Source organism: Coregonus lavaretus, assembly GCF_964263955.1.
Source record: "Coregonus lavaretus genome assembly, chromosome: 7".
In the NCBI taxonomy this organism is placed as follows: domain Eukaryota; kingdom Metazoa; phylum Chordata; class Actinopteri; order Salmoniformes; family Salmonidae; genus Coregonus; species Coregonus lavaretus.
In genome coordinates this window covers 59,432,438-59,452,661 of record NC_139994.1, presented here as the reverse complement: position 1 = coordinate 59,452,661, position 20,224 = coordinate 59,432,438, and the positions used below count along the sequence as shown (strand labels likewise).

At 45.3% G+C, this 20,224-nt stretch overlaps 2 protein-coding genes across 2 annotated transcripts; one reads left to right on the top strand and one right to left on the bottom strand.

Moving 5' to 3' along the window:
- The first annotated feature begins 2,824 nt into the window (after positions 1–2,824).
- LOC311132838 (ras-related protein Rab-1B) lies at positions 2,825–11,705 on the top strand. Its single transcript, XM_084166192.1, has 6 exons — positions 2,825–3,322; positions 6,378–6,450; positions 6,566–6,661; positions 9,451–9,546; positions 9,769–9,900; positions 10,363–11,705. Exons 1-6 carry the CDS (start codon positions 3,309–3,311, stop codon positions 10,555–10,557), a joined length of 606 nt encoding a protein of 201 aa, XP_084022318.1. The 5' UTR covers positions 2,825–3,308; the 3' UTR covers positions 10,558–11,705.
- A 4,801-nt stretch (positions 11,706–16,506) lies between these two features.
- Positions 16,507–19,858, bottom strand: LOC311132602 (E3 ubiquitin-protein ligase pellino homolog 1-like; the record flags this gene model as incomplete). Its single annotated transcript, XM_084165853.1, has 3 exons — positions 16,507–17,109; positions 18,035–18,223; positions 19,799–19,858. The coding sequence occupies 3 exons, from the start codon at positions 19,856–19,858 to the stop codon at positions 16,507–16,509; spliced, it is 852 nt and encodes a 283-aa protein (XP_084021979.1).
- Between the last annotated feature and the right edge of the window lie 366 nt (positions 19,859–20,224).

Genomic DNA, 20,224 nt, shown 5'->3' with positions numbered 1-20,224 from the left:
AAAAAGTTTTGGGACACTGTAAAGTCCATGGAGAATAAGAGCACTTCCTCCCAGCTGCCCACTGCACTGAGGCTAGGAAACACTATCACCACCGATAAATCTACAATAATCGAGAATTTCAACAAGCATTTTGCTACGGCTGGCCATGCTTTCCACCTGGCTACCACTACCCCGGCCACCAACTCTGCACCCTCCGCTGCAACTTGCCCATGCCCCCCCCCCGCTTCTCCTTCACACAAATTCAGACAGCTGATGTTCTGAAAGAGCTGCAAAATCTGGACCCCTACAAATCAGCTGGGCTAGACAATCTGGAACCTTTCTTTCTAAAACTAGCCGCCGAAATTGTCGCAACCCCTATTACTAGTCTGTTCAACCTCTCTTTCGTAACGTCTGAGATCCCCAGAGATTGGAAAGCTGCCGCGGTCATCCCCCTCTTCAAAGGGGGTGACACTCTAGATCCAAACTGCTACAGACCTATATCCATCCTGCCCTGCCTTTCGAAAGTATTTGAAAGCCAAGTTAACAAACAGATCACCGACCATTTCGAATACCACCGTACCTTCTCCGCTATGCAATCCGGTTTCCGAGCTGGTCATGGGTGCACTTCAGCCACGCTCAAGGTCCTAAACGATATTATAACCGCGATTGATAATAGACAGTACTGTGCAGCCGTCTTCATCGACCTGGCCAAGGCTTTCGACTCTGTCAACCACCGCATTCTTATTGGCAGACTAAATAGCCTTGTTTTCTCAAATGACTGCCTCGCCTGGTTCACCAATACTTCTCAGATAGAGTTCAGTGTGTCAAATCGGAGGGCCTGTTGTCTGGACCTATGGCAGTCTCTATGGGGGTGCCACAGGGTTTAATTCTTGGGCCGACACTTTTCTCCGTGTATATCAATGATGTCACTCTTGCTGCTGGTGACTCTCAGATCCACCTCTACGCAGACGACACCATTTTGTATACATCTGGCCCTTCATTGGACACTGTGTTAACAAACCTCCAAACGAGCTTCAATGCCATACAACACTCCTTCAGTAGCCTCCAACTGCTCTTAAACACTAGTAAAACTAAATGCATGCTTTTCAATTGAACGCTGCTGGCACCCGCCCACCCGACTAGAATCACCACTCTCGACGGGTCTGACCTAGAGTATGTGGACAACTACAAATACCTAGGTGTCTGGTTAGACTGTAAACTCTCCTTCCAGACTCACATTAATAATCTCCAATCCAAAGTTAAATCTAGAATCGGCTTCCTATTTCGCAACAAAGCCTCCTTCACTCATGCTGCCAAACATGCCCTCGTAAAACTGACTATCCTACCGATCCTTGACTTCTTCGATGTCATTTACAAAATAGCCTCCAACACTCTACTCAGCAAATTGGATGTAGTCTATCACAGTGCCATCCGTTTTGTCTCCAAAGCCCCATACACTACCCACCACTGTGACCTGTACGCTCTTGTTGGCTGGTCCTCACTACATGTTCGTCGTCAAACCCACTGGCTCCAGGCCATCTATAAATCACTGCTAGGCAAATCCCTGCCTTATCTTAGCTCATTGGTCACCATAGCAGCACCCACCCGTAGTCTGCGCTCCAGCAGGTATATCTCACTGGTCATTCCCAAAGCCAACACCTCCTTTGGCCGCCATTCCTTCCAGTTCTCTGCTGCCAATGACTGGAACGAATTGCAAAAATCTCTGAAGCTGGAGACTCTTATCTCCCTCACTAACTTTAAGCATCAGTTGTCAGAGCACCTTACCGATCACTGCACCTGTACACAGCCCATCTGAAATTAGCCCACCCAACTACCTCATCCCTATATTGTTATTTATTTTGCTCTTTTGCACCCCAGTATCTCTATTTGCACATAATCTCTTGCACATCTAGCATTCCAGTGTTAATACTAATTGTAATTAATTTGCACTATAGCCTATTTATTGCCTTACCTCCATAACTTGCTACATTTGCACACACTGTATATATATTTTATGTTGTATTTTTGACTTTATGTTTTTTTTTTTTTTACCCCATATGTAACTCTGTGTTGTTGTTTTTATCGCACTACTTTGCTTTATCTTGGCCAGGTCGCAGTTGTAAATGAGAACTTGTTCTCAACTGGCTTACCTGGTTAAATAAAGGTGAAATAAAATACAATAAAAATACCTGGAATAGTATAAAAGTAATCATTCTACCGCTTGCAACGCCAGGGTTGTGGGTTCGTTTCCAACGGGGTGCCAGTATGAAATTGTATGCACTCACTAACTGTAAGTCGCTCTGGATAAGAGCGTCTGCTAAATGACTCAAATGTAAATGTTGTAGGAGATCTCATGTCGACCTTCGCTTGCAAACCTCATACGTAGAAACACATCATCGGGTCTAACGGTCGCCGAACTGCGCATGTGCAGGCCGTCAAATCAAAGGCACTCCGATATACAGTTGTTTTTGACGAAAATGAAAACGTGTCAGTTTGTCACTTTAGCTAGGGTGGAGTAATACCATGTTCAACTACTTAAGAAATTGGCTCGAATCTAGGTTGTGCCTTTAGATTTCGAGAAAAGTAACAACCAAGGAATAATTGTTCACTTTTCTCTGACTTCTCAAACCCCAGCCTGTTCTGCTTGGTCTGTTTCGCAAGCGTTCCCAGAAGTCTCGCGATGTTGCGCCTCTGGGCTTAGAAACTCTGTGGCGTCACCATGTCTTGGTATGGTGCTTGCAGGACAACTGGGAACTCGAAAAGAAACGAGGTCGTCAGTGATCTTCAGGTCGGAAAGTCGGAGCTCTAGAAAGAGGCCCGAGTTCTCGACTTGGAATTCAGAGTTGGATGACCGTACAAAACGAATTCTCCCAGTTGGAGCTCGGTTTTTTTTTGAGTTCCCAGTTGTCTTGAACGCACTTAAATCGGAGATTTCCCAGTTGTTTTGAATGCGGCAGTAGACTTTGAACTACAACTCCCATCATCAGACCCGTTCTAGATTTGTCTGTAGTGCCACGTCATTTGATGTCACTGCCGCACCTGCGCAGCCATCTTGTACTTCGAGCGAGGAGCGGACACAGAAAGAAAGAAAAATGATAATTTAAACCTGTCAAATCAGAAGAAAATAGGAATGTCTGTAAACTTTATATAGCCTCATAACGATTAGACACCCAAGAAGGACAAGGGTAGGTAAAAAAGACGGTGAAATAGACATTCAAGTGCCTCGGATATCCAGACCTACAAGCCATCTTTTGCTTGTGAGTGAGTGAGAGGAGGAAGGAACAGTCAAATCGCCGAAAGAAAAACACATCCCGAACGTCAGTCAAATCATGAATCCAGAATAGTGAGTACACCCGCCGCCCCGAGAACCACTAATATATTTTACTGTAATGGTACATGCATAAATCCAACACGCTATTGTTGTTTTGTTTTAGTAGTGCGCGGGCAGTTCTATAACGTTTGAGTCTCGAGCGGTATGTAGCTATTCAGCTAGCTAGCGTCAGCTGATCGCTTTCTCGTGCCAGCTAACGTTAGTTAGCATAATGTTTTACATAAACATAGCTAGCTAGCTATCACGTCATTGATATACGCATTGTCAATAAATATAGCTAGCTTCCTAGTCCCTCAAACATCTGTCACTTGTGTGTGGCCCTGAAATGCTCGGTGCGGTGGCGACCGGAGAAATAGGACGTGGTGCTGAAACGTCAAACCGGCGCAGTAGTTAAAGTAGCATGTCTTGCTTTGAGATCGCGTTGTCAGAAACACACGCACCCACAGTTCTGTGATGGCACTCTGTTCTTTGTCTCTAGTTGTAATGTAGCTAACTAGCTAATGTTAACTATGTTGTTAATGCTACTGTACCAGAGTATATGGGCTTGAGGAGACGAGGTCTGCTCTGACGCACAGGATCCTTCAATTCAAAGTCCCATTGACCAGCTCTGCAAACGTTATGTCAATACGTTCGGTACTCACCAGAATATGGCGTTTCGCAGAACAACTATCGTCATTACTGCCGTTACGCACGACGCACGGTATGTACTTCCAAAAAATGTCTAAATAAAATCAATGATCTTTCGCGATACTGTACTGCTGCTGGATCAGCCGACCTGTGCGTGGCAGTAATGAGTAATTTTATCGGAAGTGCGGAAGGGAGAAGGAGATCCATCCCAATATGGAGACCAGAGTGTAGGTGTATCAAAAGCGCTATTTAATTTACCTTTATTTAACCAGGTAAGCCAGTTGAGAACAAGTTCTCATTTACAACTGCTATAGATTAGACCATGGATGGGTAATTTTGATGGGGGTGGGGGCCACAAAAATCGGAACTCATCATGAGTGGCTGCAGTAGCTCATGGGTCTGCATAAACACATTGATAGCCCTCACCCCCTCACCTTGCGAGCAAAACATTTTAGCGGCCCCCTTGTGACAGCGAAGAGAGAACATTTAAGCTTTTAAAGTTCATTTCCTGCAATTCTACACATTTGCCATAGGGTGGAGGCAAATGTTTGCAGTTTTTAATATGATAAGTGATTATGAATGGGCCCCACCCCGGTCGGTAACTCGGACTTGCTTACTACAAGTTTTGATAGTTGGCCGCTAGACTAATTTACCAATAATTTTTTTTTTTGCTGACACAGGCTAATTGAGTGACTGCCCAATTAGCTGATTCGCTTTCCATACACCAACTCCTTTCGACACACCCACTCGCCCATACTCCGGTCGCCATATTGGACTGCAGCTAGCCATACTTGGCTGAAGGTGGATTTTGGAGTACATACTGTGCGTAAGGGCAGTAATGATAGTTGCTTTGCATAATGTTAAACATTTCAGTTCCATATCGGTGAATTAGTTCTGTGTACTGCCAGAGGCACAGCTAAATGCCCTATGTAGAAGTAGTTGCTTGAACACAAATTAATATTGGTAGCCCTCCTGTAGCTCAGTTGGTAGAGCATGGCGCTTGCAACACCAGGGTTGTGGGTTCGATTCCCACGGGGGGCCAGTATGAAAAATGTGTGCACTCACTAACTGTAAGTCGCTCTGGATAAGAGCGTCTGCTAAATGACTAAAAATGTTTTTAAAAAAACAAAAACATTATGTGATAAATTGTTGCCTCAGGAGTGTCTTTCCCCACACTTTCTCTATATTGGGCCTTAGCCTGCAATCCTAAGTAGTGTTGCAAGGTATACCGGTACCACCGTAATATCACGGTACCAAAACATCATTCAACTTATGATACCAATATTTTAGAATACCGTAGTACCGTTTCATATGATACTACCAAGTTTTCCAGCCTTACCGATCTAAAGAACCTTCTGGCGCCTGTTATAAGATGTTTATAAAGTCTGTTTTGTTTATAAATTCAGTTGAATTTAAGCAACAGCCTTTAGCCTCTTGTATGCGCAGGTCCAATAATATGCACATATCATGTGTGGCAGCTGTAACCAGCCAGCCGCATCCCCAACCAGCCTTCACTCACCTGCTTCCCTCTGTCTGCTCTTCATGCGCATCTATTTTTCCATCAGGTTTTTAAAATATAATTTAGCCGTGAGGGCGAGAGGGGATGCAGACCCTGATGAGTGTTCTGTTAGATTTTTACATTTGTTACATTGGAGCAGGGAGCAATGTTGATACATTGTATAATTTAATCGCCTGTTATAACCAAGTGCACAGGCCAATCTGAGTAGACTTTGCAAGTTCACTGTCATGCAGCCTCTGAGTTCCAGAGAGGGGAAAATGGAGCACCGCTTCTGAGAGAGAGGGAGACCAGAGAGCGTGTGTGAGGAAAGAGGAAAGGATGGAGAGTGTGTGTGTCTGTGTTAACTGAAGAGTAAAGAAGGTTTCATGCAATGCTTCCCTCTTACTGCCACAATGATATGCAGATCATTATGAACAAAAATATAAACGCAACATGCAACCATTTCAAAGATTTTACTGAGTTACAGTTCATAGAAGGAAATCAGTATATTGAAATAAATAAATTAGGCCCTAATCTATGGATTTCACATGACTGGGCAGAGGCCATGGGTGGGCCTGGGAAGGCATAGGCCCACCCACTGGGGAGCCAGGCCCAGCTAATCAGAATGAGTTTTTCCCCTTTATTACAGACAGAAATACTTCTCAGCGTAGCACATTGCGTAGAACGTTTAGAAAATGGGAACAACCGTCCGGGGGACGGGGCGAACAGGATGCTAGGCCACTGATTTTGTTTTTTTCCCCATGGAATTGCGATACTACTCGGTATCATATCGTTAGTACAATTTTGGTATTGTGACAACACTAATCCTAAGTAGAAGAAATTGATGCAACGTCACACCCGTAGGGTTAATTACTGGAGTTAAGTAGCAACACTGTTTAGAATGTCTAGTCTTTGGTCTAATGCTGGATGGTTTCATTTCAGTGACTACCTGTTTAAGCTCCTCCTTATTGGTGACTCCGGTGTGGGAAAATCCTGTCTTCTGCTCCGGTTTGCTGTAAGTATAGTTACCGTATATACTATTACTGTACACAGTTGTTTAGTAAGTGGCGTTCAGGTGCCTTCTGTCAAAAATGCAGGTTCCTGGATATGTCTAACTGTTCTCCCTCCAGGATGACACCTACACAGAGAGCTACATCAGCACCATCGGTGTAGACTTCAAGATCCGCACCATCGAGCTGGACGGCAAGACCATCAAACTACAGATTGTGAGTCTGACACAACGAACACTGCAGCATGTCACCACCACCAACACTACCACCACCACTACCATTACCATTACCAACACTACCAACACTACCACCACCACTACCATTACTACCAACACTACCACCACCACTACCACTACTACCACCACCACTACCATTACTACCAACACTACCACCACCACTACTACCACCACAGCCATTACCATTACCAACACTACCACTACTACTACCAACACTACTACAAACACTACTACCACCACCACTACCACCAACGCTACCACCACCACTAACGACACTACCAACACTACCACCACCACTACCACCACCACTACTATCACCACCACCACTACTATCACCACCACCACTACTATCACCACCACCACCACTATCAACACCACCACCACTATCACCACCACTATCACCACAACTATCACCACCACCACCACCACTATCAACACCACCACCACTATCACCACCACCACCACCACCATCACCACTACCACCATCACCACCACCACTATCACCACCACCACTATCACCACCACCACCACTGACCCCAATTATTCGACTGGTCGATTGTTTGGTCGATAGGCTGTTGGTGGACCAATTTTTTTTTTTTTTTTGAGCAGCAGCAAATACATTAATATTTTTTTATGGCACACCACCTGTCTTATTCTCGCCCATCTCAGTGAACTAATCTATTGCGGAGGCAGAGACTAATCCATTGCGGAGGCTGCGGGGATGGCACAGTCCGAGAAGGAGAAGGAGTGTGGCTGCACAATGCACGTCTTTCTAGAATGCACTCTCTCCCGCAAATTTATGCACATTCATTGTTTCGTAACTTCATTTTGTGAATTGTTTGCATTTGATTGTTAGTGTCTATCAATTCCCCATTACATACAGTATCACCAGTAGTACATTTACTGTTCATTTCTAATCAACAATGTTTGTTTGGTTACAGTAATGTCTGTTAATGCATTCAATATATAATATTATTCCAGTCTTTTACCGTTCTCATTGTCTGAGTGGACACATTGTTTGCAGAGCGCACAACCTATGCTACACTTGTGAGAAACAAGTTTTGGTTTATTTAATTCCATTTACGAGTTTTGTCAATTTAGTCATTGTCTTTTGTTTGGAACGCTCCTGTCAATGTTGAGTAAGTACGCGTACCTGATTACGCATAGAACTAGGCCTGTAGGCTACCGGGCCTGCTCGCAAATGTAGGCCTATAAATGTGCCCATTTGGGGATCTGATAGTGTTTCTGATTGGCTTAATGCACCACCACTAATGAGCTGTGGAGCTCCTCAAAGTAATATTTTCCTCACCTCAAACAGCAAGCAAACAAAGTCCGTTTTTACATCCATTGAGAATTACAATAGTTCCTCAATGTATTTGAAAAATCTTTCCAGCTCTCTCCCTTTCGATAACCACTCGGCGTGAAAGGGAGAAATGTCATGCCCTGATCCAGTGGAAACGTCATAAAATAGGCCTACCTGATTACTTCTTATCCCGAGCGCAAATAGCCTACAGCTGTGTCTGTCTGAGGGAATATTTTATACAATGTTGCAAGGAGCTTCAGGCAGGACCCAAGTTAATAGTTGATACAATGTTTCAAGTTCATTGCAGACAGGCCAATGTGATTTATATGATATTTATTTTTATCAGGATATTTTCTACCTGCAATGGGTTTATTTGTTGGCTTTATAGGCTATTTTTACCACTACCAACACCGCCACTACCACCACTACTACCAACACCACCACTACCAACACTACTACCATTAATACACCACTAACACTACCACCACCACTAACACTACCAACACAGCCACTACTACCAACACCACTACTAACACTACCACTACTACCAACACCACTACTAACACTACCACTACTACCAACACCACTACTACCACTACCACTAACACCACCACTACCAACACTACCACCACTACTACCAACACCAACACTACTACCACTACTACTACCACCACTACCACTACCACCACCACTACTACCAACACCACTACCACTACCACCACTACCAACACTACTACTACTAACACTAACACCACCACCACCACTACCACCACTACCACTACTACCAACACTACTACTACTAACACTGCCACCACTACCACTACTACTACTACCACTACTACCAACATCACTACCACTACCACTACTACTACCACTACCACCACCACTACTACTACTACCACTACCACTACTACTACTACTACTACTACTAACACCACCACCACCACTACCACTACCACTACTACCACCACTACCACTACCACCACCACCACTACTACTAACACTACCACTACCACCACCACTACTACTACTACTACTACCACTACCAACACCACTACTCCCAACACTACTACCGCCACCACCAACTCCGCCACCACTACCCACTCCCCCCGCCTTTACTCCTAACAGTGGCGCCCATTTCCTGATGTTATAAAGGCTTGATTAGATTTGATAAACGGTTCAGTAACCTAGTTATGTTGCTTAGTTTTACCTCCTGTGTTTGCTCTGTAGTGTAACACCACACCCTAAGGCTAAACAACCGGGATCCAGTTCTGTTCCCACCGTGGCTCTTTAGATGCAAGGAGAGGAACTATAGATGTTAGTGTGATATTCCGTTGACCGTACATACCTAGTGCTAATCCAAATGCTTTCAGGACAGGAGTGATGTGAACTTGGGTGATGACAGGTGAGTGTGTGTTCAGTCATTAAGTGAGTCTAGTCTGTTTGTCTCTCCCTCCCTCTCTCAGTGGGACACCGCTGGTCAGGAGAGGTTCCGCACCATCACCTCCAGTTACTACAGGGGGGCCCACGGCATCATCGTGGTCTATGATGTCACAGACCAGGTGGGTTATTAGTTCAGAGGCGATCTGTGCTTAGACGTACTGGGTTGTAAAAATGCTTAATCAAATCAAATGCTGTACTTCCCAAGTCCTTTTGACTCACTAAACTGTGATGGCATGGACATATTAGCCCTCTGCCTGTTTCTCACATGCCTGTAGGATAGGCAGCCATACATTGTCACGAATCTCACACTCTGTCTTGTGTAACTCTGTCCTGCTCTGTAGGAGTCGTACAACAATGTGAAGCAGTGGCTGCAGGAGATCGACCGCTACGCCAGCGAGAACGTCAACAAGCTGCTGGTGGGGAACAAGTGTGACCTCACCACCAAGAAAGTAGTGGACTACACAACAGCCAAGGTACAGCTACCATACAACATCTACAAACCCGGATGAAATACACTCCCAGTGAGTAGTGTTTAGGAGATTTCAGGCTACACAAATCAATAAAGTAGCTCATTTCTTAGTTTTGAGCACTCAATATCTCTAGAAAGCTATGTCCTCCTTATCAATGTGGTAATACCTGAGGGGATCGATAGCATAATATTAGATCTTTTATTTTCTTTGGTCAGATAAAAACAAAAAAAAGATACTTTGAGTCAAAGTATAGATATAATGTCGCGATATGCAACTGTATAAATGTTTTCCCCCATCACTAGTGCATATTAAACTCTCAGACTAAATGACAGACCATACTGTCACTGCTTTTCACAATTAAACACCATGGACAATACAACAACAGCTGGGCATTACCTTGTATGTTCTATGTTTTCTATATCTATGTTTGACCCTATCTATTCTATCCCTGTCTGCCGCCTGCAGGAGTTTGCCGACTCCCTGGCCATCCCTTTCCTGGAGACGAGTGCCAAGAACGCCACCAATGTGGAGCAGGCCTTCATGACCATGGCTGCTGAAATCAAGAAGAGGATGGGCCCCGGGGCCACGGCCGGAGGGGACAAGCCCAACCTGAAGATAGACAGCACCCCTGTCAGGCAGTCTGGAGGGGGGTGCTGTTAAACGGGACCCTGTTCTGAATGCCCTCCTCTTCTTCACCCTCCCTGCCCTGGGCTTCACTTCCTCCACCTCTTCATCCCTCAGCCTCCCTCCGCTCCCATCTCCATCTCCCGTTCTCTTACTCTTGCCAAGGGATGGGTGGTTGGATAGGGAGAGGTTGAGAGAAAGGGATGGAGGGGAGGAGTTGAGGCGTGAGAACTGGGGGCCGACTTGAGGACCGTATAGTGAAGAGAAAAGGTTGGGGGGTTGGGGGGTTGAGAACTTTTTCATTTTTGCCGAGCGATGAGGCAGGAAGGTAAATAGATATGAGAAAAGATTTGTATTGACTTAGAGGGGAACTGGGTGATATAAGATTAAGTTTTAGATTATCTCCCTCTCCTGCACACACACACACACACACACACACACACACACACACACACACTGATAGTGGGCCAGGGGGCGGAGGGATTCTCCCATAGGAAGTAGTCACAGGTGTGGTTCTCTTTCCTTCAGGCTATGTCTGCCATTACAACCCAATGGAAGTCACATAGCAAAATGAAGTTTAGAGTGCTACAATAATCTATCATTTAAGTATTGGGCCTGTTTTATCTCAGACTGTTGGGGTGCCTTGTAGTCATGGCGACGCGTCACCATCTTAAGTCTGTCTATAGGTATCAAGTGAGTGTTCAATCTAGCCAACGTTCCACATGCAATAGTAACGCTAATGCACTATGTATACTCATGCATCCGTCCATTGGAGCAGACTGCCGACAGTCCTGTACCACTAGCAGGGTACTAACAACAGAGGCATCCATCATATGAATTGATGAGGATGCAGGTGTCATATAAATATAATTAATAGACCAGACTCTGAAGGGAGGCATCAGCTGAGACGGGAGACATACACTTAGTCTGTGTGGAGAAGAGGGTTCTGGGGGTGGTGGGAAGGATAGCTCTGACTCCTCATAGAGGCCTGCGCTTTAGGTTGATTCGACACAGAACAGGATCACTTTTGGTCGAAGTTGGAATCCCTCCATCCCTTCATCCCTCTACATGCAGAAGGGAGGATGTAGTGAGAGAGTGGGAGAGAGAGAGACACTTGGCTTTTAAGCGCTGTAATATATGGTGTTAGTTAGCTCACATCACTGCTCCTCTTAGGATTTCACATGAAAAAAAAAAAAATAGATAAATGTGAGATATGCTTAGGTCATGTTTGTATGTCTTTAAGTTGTCAGGACACTATATTACAGTATGCCCAAGGTGGTTCTAAAACATGGACAGACAGTACACACACACACAGAGAAAACGGGGCATGACGTAGGACTAGATTAGTGGCAGGAGGAGGTAGGGGCTTGGGTAATGCAACCGATATTCACAACTAATTAACAGGACATATGAAACAAGAAATTGGCAATATTCTGTGTTCGTATGAATAGATTATTAATATTGTTTTATTGTTTATTACAATGATTTTATTTTATTTTATTATTTGTATTTTATTTTTTTTATTCTTTTTTTTGAAAAAAGCTTAAATAGCTTGAAATGTTGTCGAATTGACGTTATCGGGTGGGTGGGTTGGGATGTTGTTTTTTGGTTTGACAGGGTCGGGGGAGTCAGGGAGTTGTCTCTGAAAACTACTGTTCCCTCCTGTGCCTCACTGAACTCCTAAAGATTTGTAACTTGTGTAGCATGTCACACCACAGGTTCTTTACGCCTTGGCCGTGACCGACTTCTCAGACCGTATCGCCATTCCCCCTTTGTCGTCGCGTGTACCACAGTGCATTTGAGACGTCCTGACCTAGCGAATTATGTTCAAGAGACCAAGGTCTCCGTACAGTACTATGACCACACGCCAACTCATTGCCTCTCTCTTTAGATCAGTGCGTGAATGGTGTTCTTCAAATCTTCATCGTTGTCAACGGCTAGCTAGTTCCAGTAGCCTCTATATAGCGTGTTTAATGGGCCTGGCTGTTCTGACTGAGTCCCTCCTACATGAACCTGTCCTGCTGTTTCCAGTCTGTCCTCATGGTTCTCATGGCAGGGGGTTATTTCTCAGAGGCATTCCTATGGAACTATGGAACCTAGCAGGAATGTGGAGAAAACCCTCTGACCCCTGACCTTAACCAACCCTGGTCTTTCATTCATGTAATGAACATGGGCCTCTAAGCTTTTGTGTTCTTGACAACAAAGAATATTGGCCTTCGTCGGTTATTACAACCTCGGTTTTCTATCCATTTTTCTAGACGGTTTACAACTGTAGAAGTAGTCATGGTTACACCGGGACTTTAGGGAAATTGGTTGGAGTTAGGATGACATGCTGTTAGCCAGGACTGGACCTATAGACACGTTACAGCACTATAGTGGGCCTGTTGTGACTGTGTGTGGAATTGACATATTCATTTTGTCCTCTTGGTTTCCCCGTGGGTCTTGACAGTCTGACACCGTGCAGTAGGCATTGTGTAACAGTTTTAATCTTCTACCTGTAAATCTTTATTACTATGTAAAGAGCAGACGGGAAGGTTCTTACTCTAACGACAACTATATAAGCATGTTGTACGGTCATGTTGTACGGTCATGTTGTATGGTCATGTTATATGGTCATCTTCGTGGTTATTGAGCCTTGTTCATTTTGGCTTCATTTGGTTTGAGCATGTTATGTCGTTACGGTCATCATGGTCATGTAACGGTCATAGAGCATGTCCTAGATTCTGGTTCATTGGGTTGGAGTGAGTTGAACCGTGCTTGGACGTTTAGGGGTAGTAGGGACTGAATGACTGGTCTTGGCATGCAGACCGGATATGAATTCCCAATCAATATATTACAACATTGTTCTCTGTGAATGGCTCCTACTACTCATTGATAAAACGGAATCTCGCTTGTAACTTTGGGAGCATTCCCGGCGTTCCCGGTCGGTCTTCGGGAGATAGTTGAAATTCCTCAGCACTTAAGGTGACACAGCCTCGGCCTCCCAGCTCAGAGCTCCAGGTAGTAACGTAGCCTATGCTTTCTGCATGCAATTTCAGCCTCTAAAAACTGTGACGTCCAATGTATACTGACGAGTTAGTGAGCACTTGCTGTCTGCAGAACATGGCATTAATGTCTAGAAGAGAGATGCGAGGGCAGAAAGCGGTATCTGATTGGTTTACAGAAAGTATTTGTAGTAGATGTGATTCTTTAGGGTAGTAGATACAGCAGCCATCTTAGCACTGTTAGTGTGTCGTCTTTTTGGTAGAGCCCTTACAGTTGTGGTTTAGCCAACCCTGTGCCACCATGCAAGACTCAACTAGACTGGGTTGTGTGCCAGCTCTCATTTTATGCTCAGTCATTTTGATCTGATGAATTTGAGGATCTGGTAGGACTAAGTAATCGCTGGGAGGAAGGGATGGAACAGTAGGGTGGGGGTGGATGTGTGTGCATGACATTCCTGCTCCCTGAACACAGGCTTTTCCCTCAAATCTCACAAGTCCTTATGTGAATGAAACGATTGTTTGCAACTCTCCACACAGACACACACACACACTCGGTCACACAGACCCGCTAAAATGGAAGTTTCACGCCATAACAGCGTGAGTCCCCATTCGATTTGTTCTAAATGTGCTTTTCCTACCAAGAATTCTTGATATTCTACTGATTTTAATATATTCATTGAAAATATACTGTGGTTATATTGTGGTCCATCGACGGGTAAGAGGGAGGGGTTTAGGAAATGTAGGTGGGACAACATGTGGGGGTGGAGTTAGGGGCGGGCTTTGGTTGGGCGCTTACTCATGAATGTGATTATGATGGAACTTTGCTAGAATCTGATCTTTTTCCCTTTTTGTTTTTTTCCCATGTAATTTTCACACTTCTTTGTGGCTCTCCTATGGCTTAATAAAGGAGCGCACACATTGTTCTTTAATACCGTAATAATCATATTAATATCATGTAACGTATCATAATGTAATATCATGCAGGTCGTCTCCTGATCCGCACTTTTTCTTTTCTGTTTTCGCTTGTCCACTTTGGTGCTCTCTGTCTCACTGCTGAGTTTGATCATTGTATTTTTTTTTTTTATGTACATATTATAAATATATATATAATAAAACGAATAAAAAAGATCAGTGTCAACATGGGTAAACTGTCCCTTATTTCCCCCATGTAATGTATACTATTATTATTATCAGTACACCGGTGTTGTGTCAGCTATATGAAAGTGTGTGTTTTATATGTACAAGTCCATGTCAGCCAGACTTTGTGTGTTTTTAAAAGTATGTGTGTTTTGTGTCCTCTGCAGGAGTGTAGTCCGCTGGAGGTGCCGCATGAGGTCACTCCCTTCCATGAATCACCGCCGGAGGCTGCCAGGCAGATAGCAGATACTGGATCTGTTCTGGCCCTATCTGTCATCTCTGCTTTGTCCTTGATTTGTCACACACACACACACACACACACAAACAAGCATAAATAAACGTTGAGACTGAAGAAGACCCAGACAGCTGCTCATCTGAATATGTACTCTCCTACACTGCATGAGAGTGAAGTAATGTGTTTCCAGTATGGAAAGTACTGCAGACTTCCCTCTTAGGACTGCTGCTGCAGACTGCTCGTTGTCTGCAGTAGGAAGACCCTCTCAGTGAAAACATACCAGCTAATCCCATTCTAGCACTATTTGCATCACATATTGAAACATAATGATGAAGCTACAATGGAGAATTGCAGTCGTGTGTACTAAAATTCATATTTGTATGTTGAATTCAATTAAGTTTTGTGATTCAAGCCAAGTACATTATTTTCAGTAATCTGCCAGACATTGGTGTAGACACGTATCCTTAAGTAGTATTCAGGCTTAGAATCAGGTCATTGTTCAAAATCAGTCCGATGCAATTTGCACTGATCTGAGAGTGTGATGCGACAGGGCCTGTATTCATAAAGCATCTGAGTAAGAGTGCTGGTCTAGGATCAGTTGTGCCTTTTAGATCATAATGAATAAGATTATTTGGACAGGAGTGGGGGATCTGATCCGAGATCTGCCCTCCAGGGCCATGACCTATGTGGAATCTGTCCTGACTAAACTGACCCGTTGTCCTTCATCCCTCCCTGCCTCCCTCTCTTCTTCTCCTATCGTGGCCGCGTGGTGGCAGGGCGCTGGTGACTTTGAGTGAGTTATTTATAGTGTGGTGACGCTGCAGACTCGGGGCAAGGTACCAGACACTACTCAGGGGCAGACCGCACAGAGAGAGAGAGAAACCAAGAGGTTCTGATGTAGGTTGAAATCAAACCTCACTGAATGGGTTTCCTCATGTCATCAATTAGCTGTTGAGGATGCTGTTGTTTGGCTAATGGCCTGGTAGGAAGTCAGCCATCTTGTTGCTTCACACCCATCCTGATGAATCCGATCTAATGAGTCAATCACCAGGATAGAAACAGTTAGCAGATCTAGCTCTAACATTGAGTCAATGGGGAACCAAGTGCTCAAAAAATCACTTGTTTTAGATCTGTAAACGCCATCATAAACAATGGTTGGTTTCATCATTAGATCTGATTCATCTGCATTGACTAAAACTATTAGCCTGACTACCATCCACATGGCTTTGGCCAAACGCCACGCCCACTAGTGTTTATTTTCCACACGATCGATGGAGCAGCGGAATTATATTCAGGATGAGTCGTCAGGCAATGAAACCATAGCCAGTTCACCAATTCAATTAATCTAATGATGAAGCTATTCATTCACGCTTTTTATCTACGATCAGTAATTCAAAAATCATCAAACACTTGTCACGTTTTCATTTCAACACCTTTTATTTACATATTCCCCAAATACAACTTAAATGCAATTTTTGCTTAATCTGCTTCCATCACATTTGCCTCTTCAGTTCAGTCCATCGTCATTTCAACAGTCTTTCCAATCCTTATCCTTTCATTTCCTTTTAGACTTTTCCATAGTCCACCTTCCCTCCACCCTGCCCCCTATCTCACCCCCCAGTGCCAGCCTCAGTCGACGGGCCCCTGAAAGATGAGTTTGATGTGGCCCTGCTCGCCCGTCAGCCAGGTGCCACAGAAGGGGCATGCGGCGTGGAAGGCGTGTGTGCCGTGCGGCAGCGGGATCTGGCTCCAGCCCGCCACTGTCTTTTCCGAACACACATGGCCACAGGGGCAGAAGGCATGCGTCGGGGGGCCCGCATCCAGGTACAGCCCACCCTCACAGCCCAGCCACAGGGGCACGTAGGGGCCCACGCACCGGCACATGGGGCACTCCCTTTCCCCGGTGCTCGCCGGAGCCGTCCCCCCGGGGCCCACGTTGTGGCCCTTGTCTTTCCGGTAGCCCCAGTTGTGGTAGCCGTGGACGTGACCACAGTTGACGTAGACCCAGGGCTGCTTCTTGTCCACAATCTCTCTCTGGGCCAGGCTGGGGAAGGCCAGGGTGTTGAAACCCACGGGGCACTGGGGCCGGGCGGCATTCAGCTCCTGGCGGAGGGTCTCCAGCTGCTTGAGGGTAGGGGTGCGGCGCAGGCCCGACGGGGTACGCCACAGGAGGGTGGCGCCACACAAGTCGATCAGAGAGCCATCCTGCAGGGTGTTGGACTCGTTCTCCACCTGGGGGGAAGGAAGGGAGGGTGGAGGAAGGGAGGGAGGGTGGAGGAAGGGAGAGTGGAGGAAGGGAGGGTGAGGGAAGGGAGGGTGAGGGAAGGGAGAGTGGAGGAAGGGAGGGTGGAGGAAGGGAGAGTGAGGAGGGATAGGGGGATGATTAGTAAACTAGCACAGAAAATACTGTAACTGACTAACCCATAACTATTTGCATACATTGTTTCCTTTTTAGGTGTGTGGTACTTATTTTCCTGTTTCCTTCCCAACGATCTTAACTTAATGGCACTGTGATCAGGCCATAGACATTAAAACCAGGGGATCCATCTTATCCTGTTGCATACCATCAAGAATATAATCAAATGATTCACATACCATCAATAATATAATCAAATGATTCACATACCATCAAGAGTCTAATCAAATGATGCACATACCATCAATAATCAAATCAAATGATTCACATACCATCAATAATCTAATCAAATGATTCACATACCATCAATAATTGAATCACATGATTCACATACCATCAAGAGTCTAATCAAAATATTCAAATACCATCAAGAGTCTAATCAAATGATTAAAATACCATCAAGAATTGAATCAAATGATTTACATACCATCAAGAATCTAATAAAAATGCCAATGATCGATTAACAAAACATCATTAAATAAATCATCACTCATAGTTGAGAAACCTAGTTTGACTGTGTAGTCCGTTATATAACCCCTCAGAAACACACATAGTAGTGTGACAGCCTTGATAACCAGACAGGTTTGAGGCTCTGTTTCCTTTATCAATTAATTTACTTATAAAATATAATAATATCTCATCATTCATAGTCTAGTCTAGGTGTCCTTGAGATACCTCCAGGCATAACAGTAGCCTTGATAACCCCCCCACCCCCCTTACCACTCATGTACCCCCTCTCACCAATTTCCCCCTCTGCTGGGCCGAGCGTGTCTCCCGCAGGGCAAAGACGTTCCCGCACACTGAGATCTCCCGCCACACGCCTGGCGCCGGCTCAGACACAAACTCCCCCGCCGGGTGCATCACCAGCACGCCATTGGTGGTCAGGCCGTCCATCAAGCCGTCCGATGTCCGCCATTTGGCAGCCCGCTCCTGAGAGACCCGCCCCCGCACACAAAGAGACAGACAGAGAGCCAAGGTGAGGGATAGTGATGAAAGAGATATAGAGAGATCAAGAGGGGAGGGAGGTAGAGAGAGAGAGAGAGAGAGAGAGAGAGAGAGAGAGAGAGAGAGAGAGAGAGAGAGAGGGAGAGAGAGAGAGAGGGAGAGGGAGAGAGAGAGAGAGAGAGAGAGAGAGGGGGAGGGAGAGAGAGAGGGAGAGAGAGAGAGAGATAGGGAGGGAGGGAGGGAGTGAGAGAGAGAGAGAGAGAGAGAGAGAGAGGGAGGGCAAATAGAGAAAGAGGGGGAGAAAAAAACAGCTAACATTGCTTTTTTGCACTGCTATATTTAGCACAGAGTATGACTGCTATACTGACTAACACACAGAGATGCACACGCACGCATAAACATTGCAGGGCATTCAATCCCTGCAGCGGCAGTGTTCTCTGATATTCTCTGTCAGTGGACATAGAATTTAAAGCGGTCACGACTGCAAGCCATTCAACCAGTACAGTAAATGTACGTCTCTCTCTCTCTCTCTCCACCTCCACACTAGCAGTGGGCCGAGCCGCCAGCCTGACTCCGCTATCTGCCAAGGACATTGTATGTGTGCCAGTTACAGTATGAAGGAGGGGAGCCGTGCTGAGGTTACTAAGCCTGCACTTCATTGACAGCAGCTAGCAGCTCTTAAGCTATTAGACGTCCTTGTGGGCTCTGAGGTTCTCTAGCTGTATTGTTAGCATAGCCGCGCACCGACGGCATGCTACGATGCTGAGATCAGTTATAAAAGTATCTATAGTTGGGTTAGGTTAGTCATCCGGATGTTATGGTCACATTGTCCTTGTGGGTTGACTTTGTAGTGTCACAAGATGTGATGTCACGCTATAACTGTCATCAGTGTCGTCCTTTTGTGTTAGCTGTAGCACAGATGATCCATTATATTGACCAGATACTCAAGTGGCTGCTCTAACAATAAAAACAAAACATGGAAGGCAGGGCAGGAGGCAAGATCAGGTGGGAGCATTCTAGCCAATGAGAGGGCAGATACGTGTGTAAACAACAGGCAAAACGGGCAAAGATATGAGTACACTTGTAACAACCAAAACATTACGAAACTTCTGTTTTATCAAATATGCCACACGTATAAGCCCTTCAATTTTTCCTTTACCAAATTCGACATGCTGTCATTGATCTCCATACAAAAATCCCTCGCATGGTGAGTGAAAAAACATTGAAAAATCTCCACCTGCTGGAGAAGACAGATTTTGGGCCCAGTTATTCCTCTCGCTTCTCCTCTTCCTCTCTGGCTGTAGTCAGTAAAAACATTTTCAGAATAAACAATGCTTTCTTGTGTGCTATGCACTAAAGCCCACACTGTATAACTGCATATGGTATATTAACTATCCTGTCATTGGTCACTGTTGGCACAGGAGGCAGTTTTCAATCTTTTAAAACCCATTACCACCTTCCTTAATCCAATCCAATATGGCCGCCCTTCTTGCCCCTCATAATCAAGTGCTAGTGGAGGTCAGTGGCAGACTGGCGGTGTGGCAGTACAGTGTGTCTGACTCGGACCCTGGGGCTCGCTCCCATCGATGGAGATGAGTACTGCTGGACCCCTGCCGCCATTGTCTTCCACAATGACAATGCCCTCCCTCCCTCCCTCCCTCCCTCCCCCACCGGCCTCCCTGTCTCCCCCCTTGCCAACTCTCTCCATTAACAAATTAATCTTGCAGAACCCCTTCAATATCTCATTCCATGGTATGGGCGAGAGGAGAGGGGAGGGGAGGGGGAGAACTGAGTGCCTCTGCCAGAATGGATCAAAAGCTCATTTTGTCAATGAGTAAGCTAGCAACCCCCCCTCCACTTCACAACACTGGACCACTGCACTGTGATTTTAATGCTAGTCGATTGTTGTATTTGCTGATTGGAGCGGTTTTCAGCAAACAAACACTCACACTTGCACTCACATGCACACACACGCGTTTGTGCACA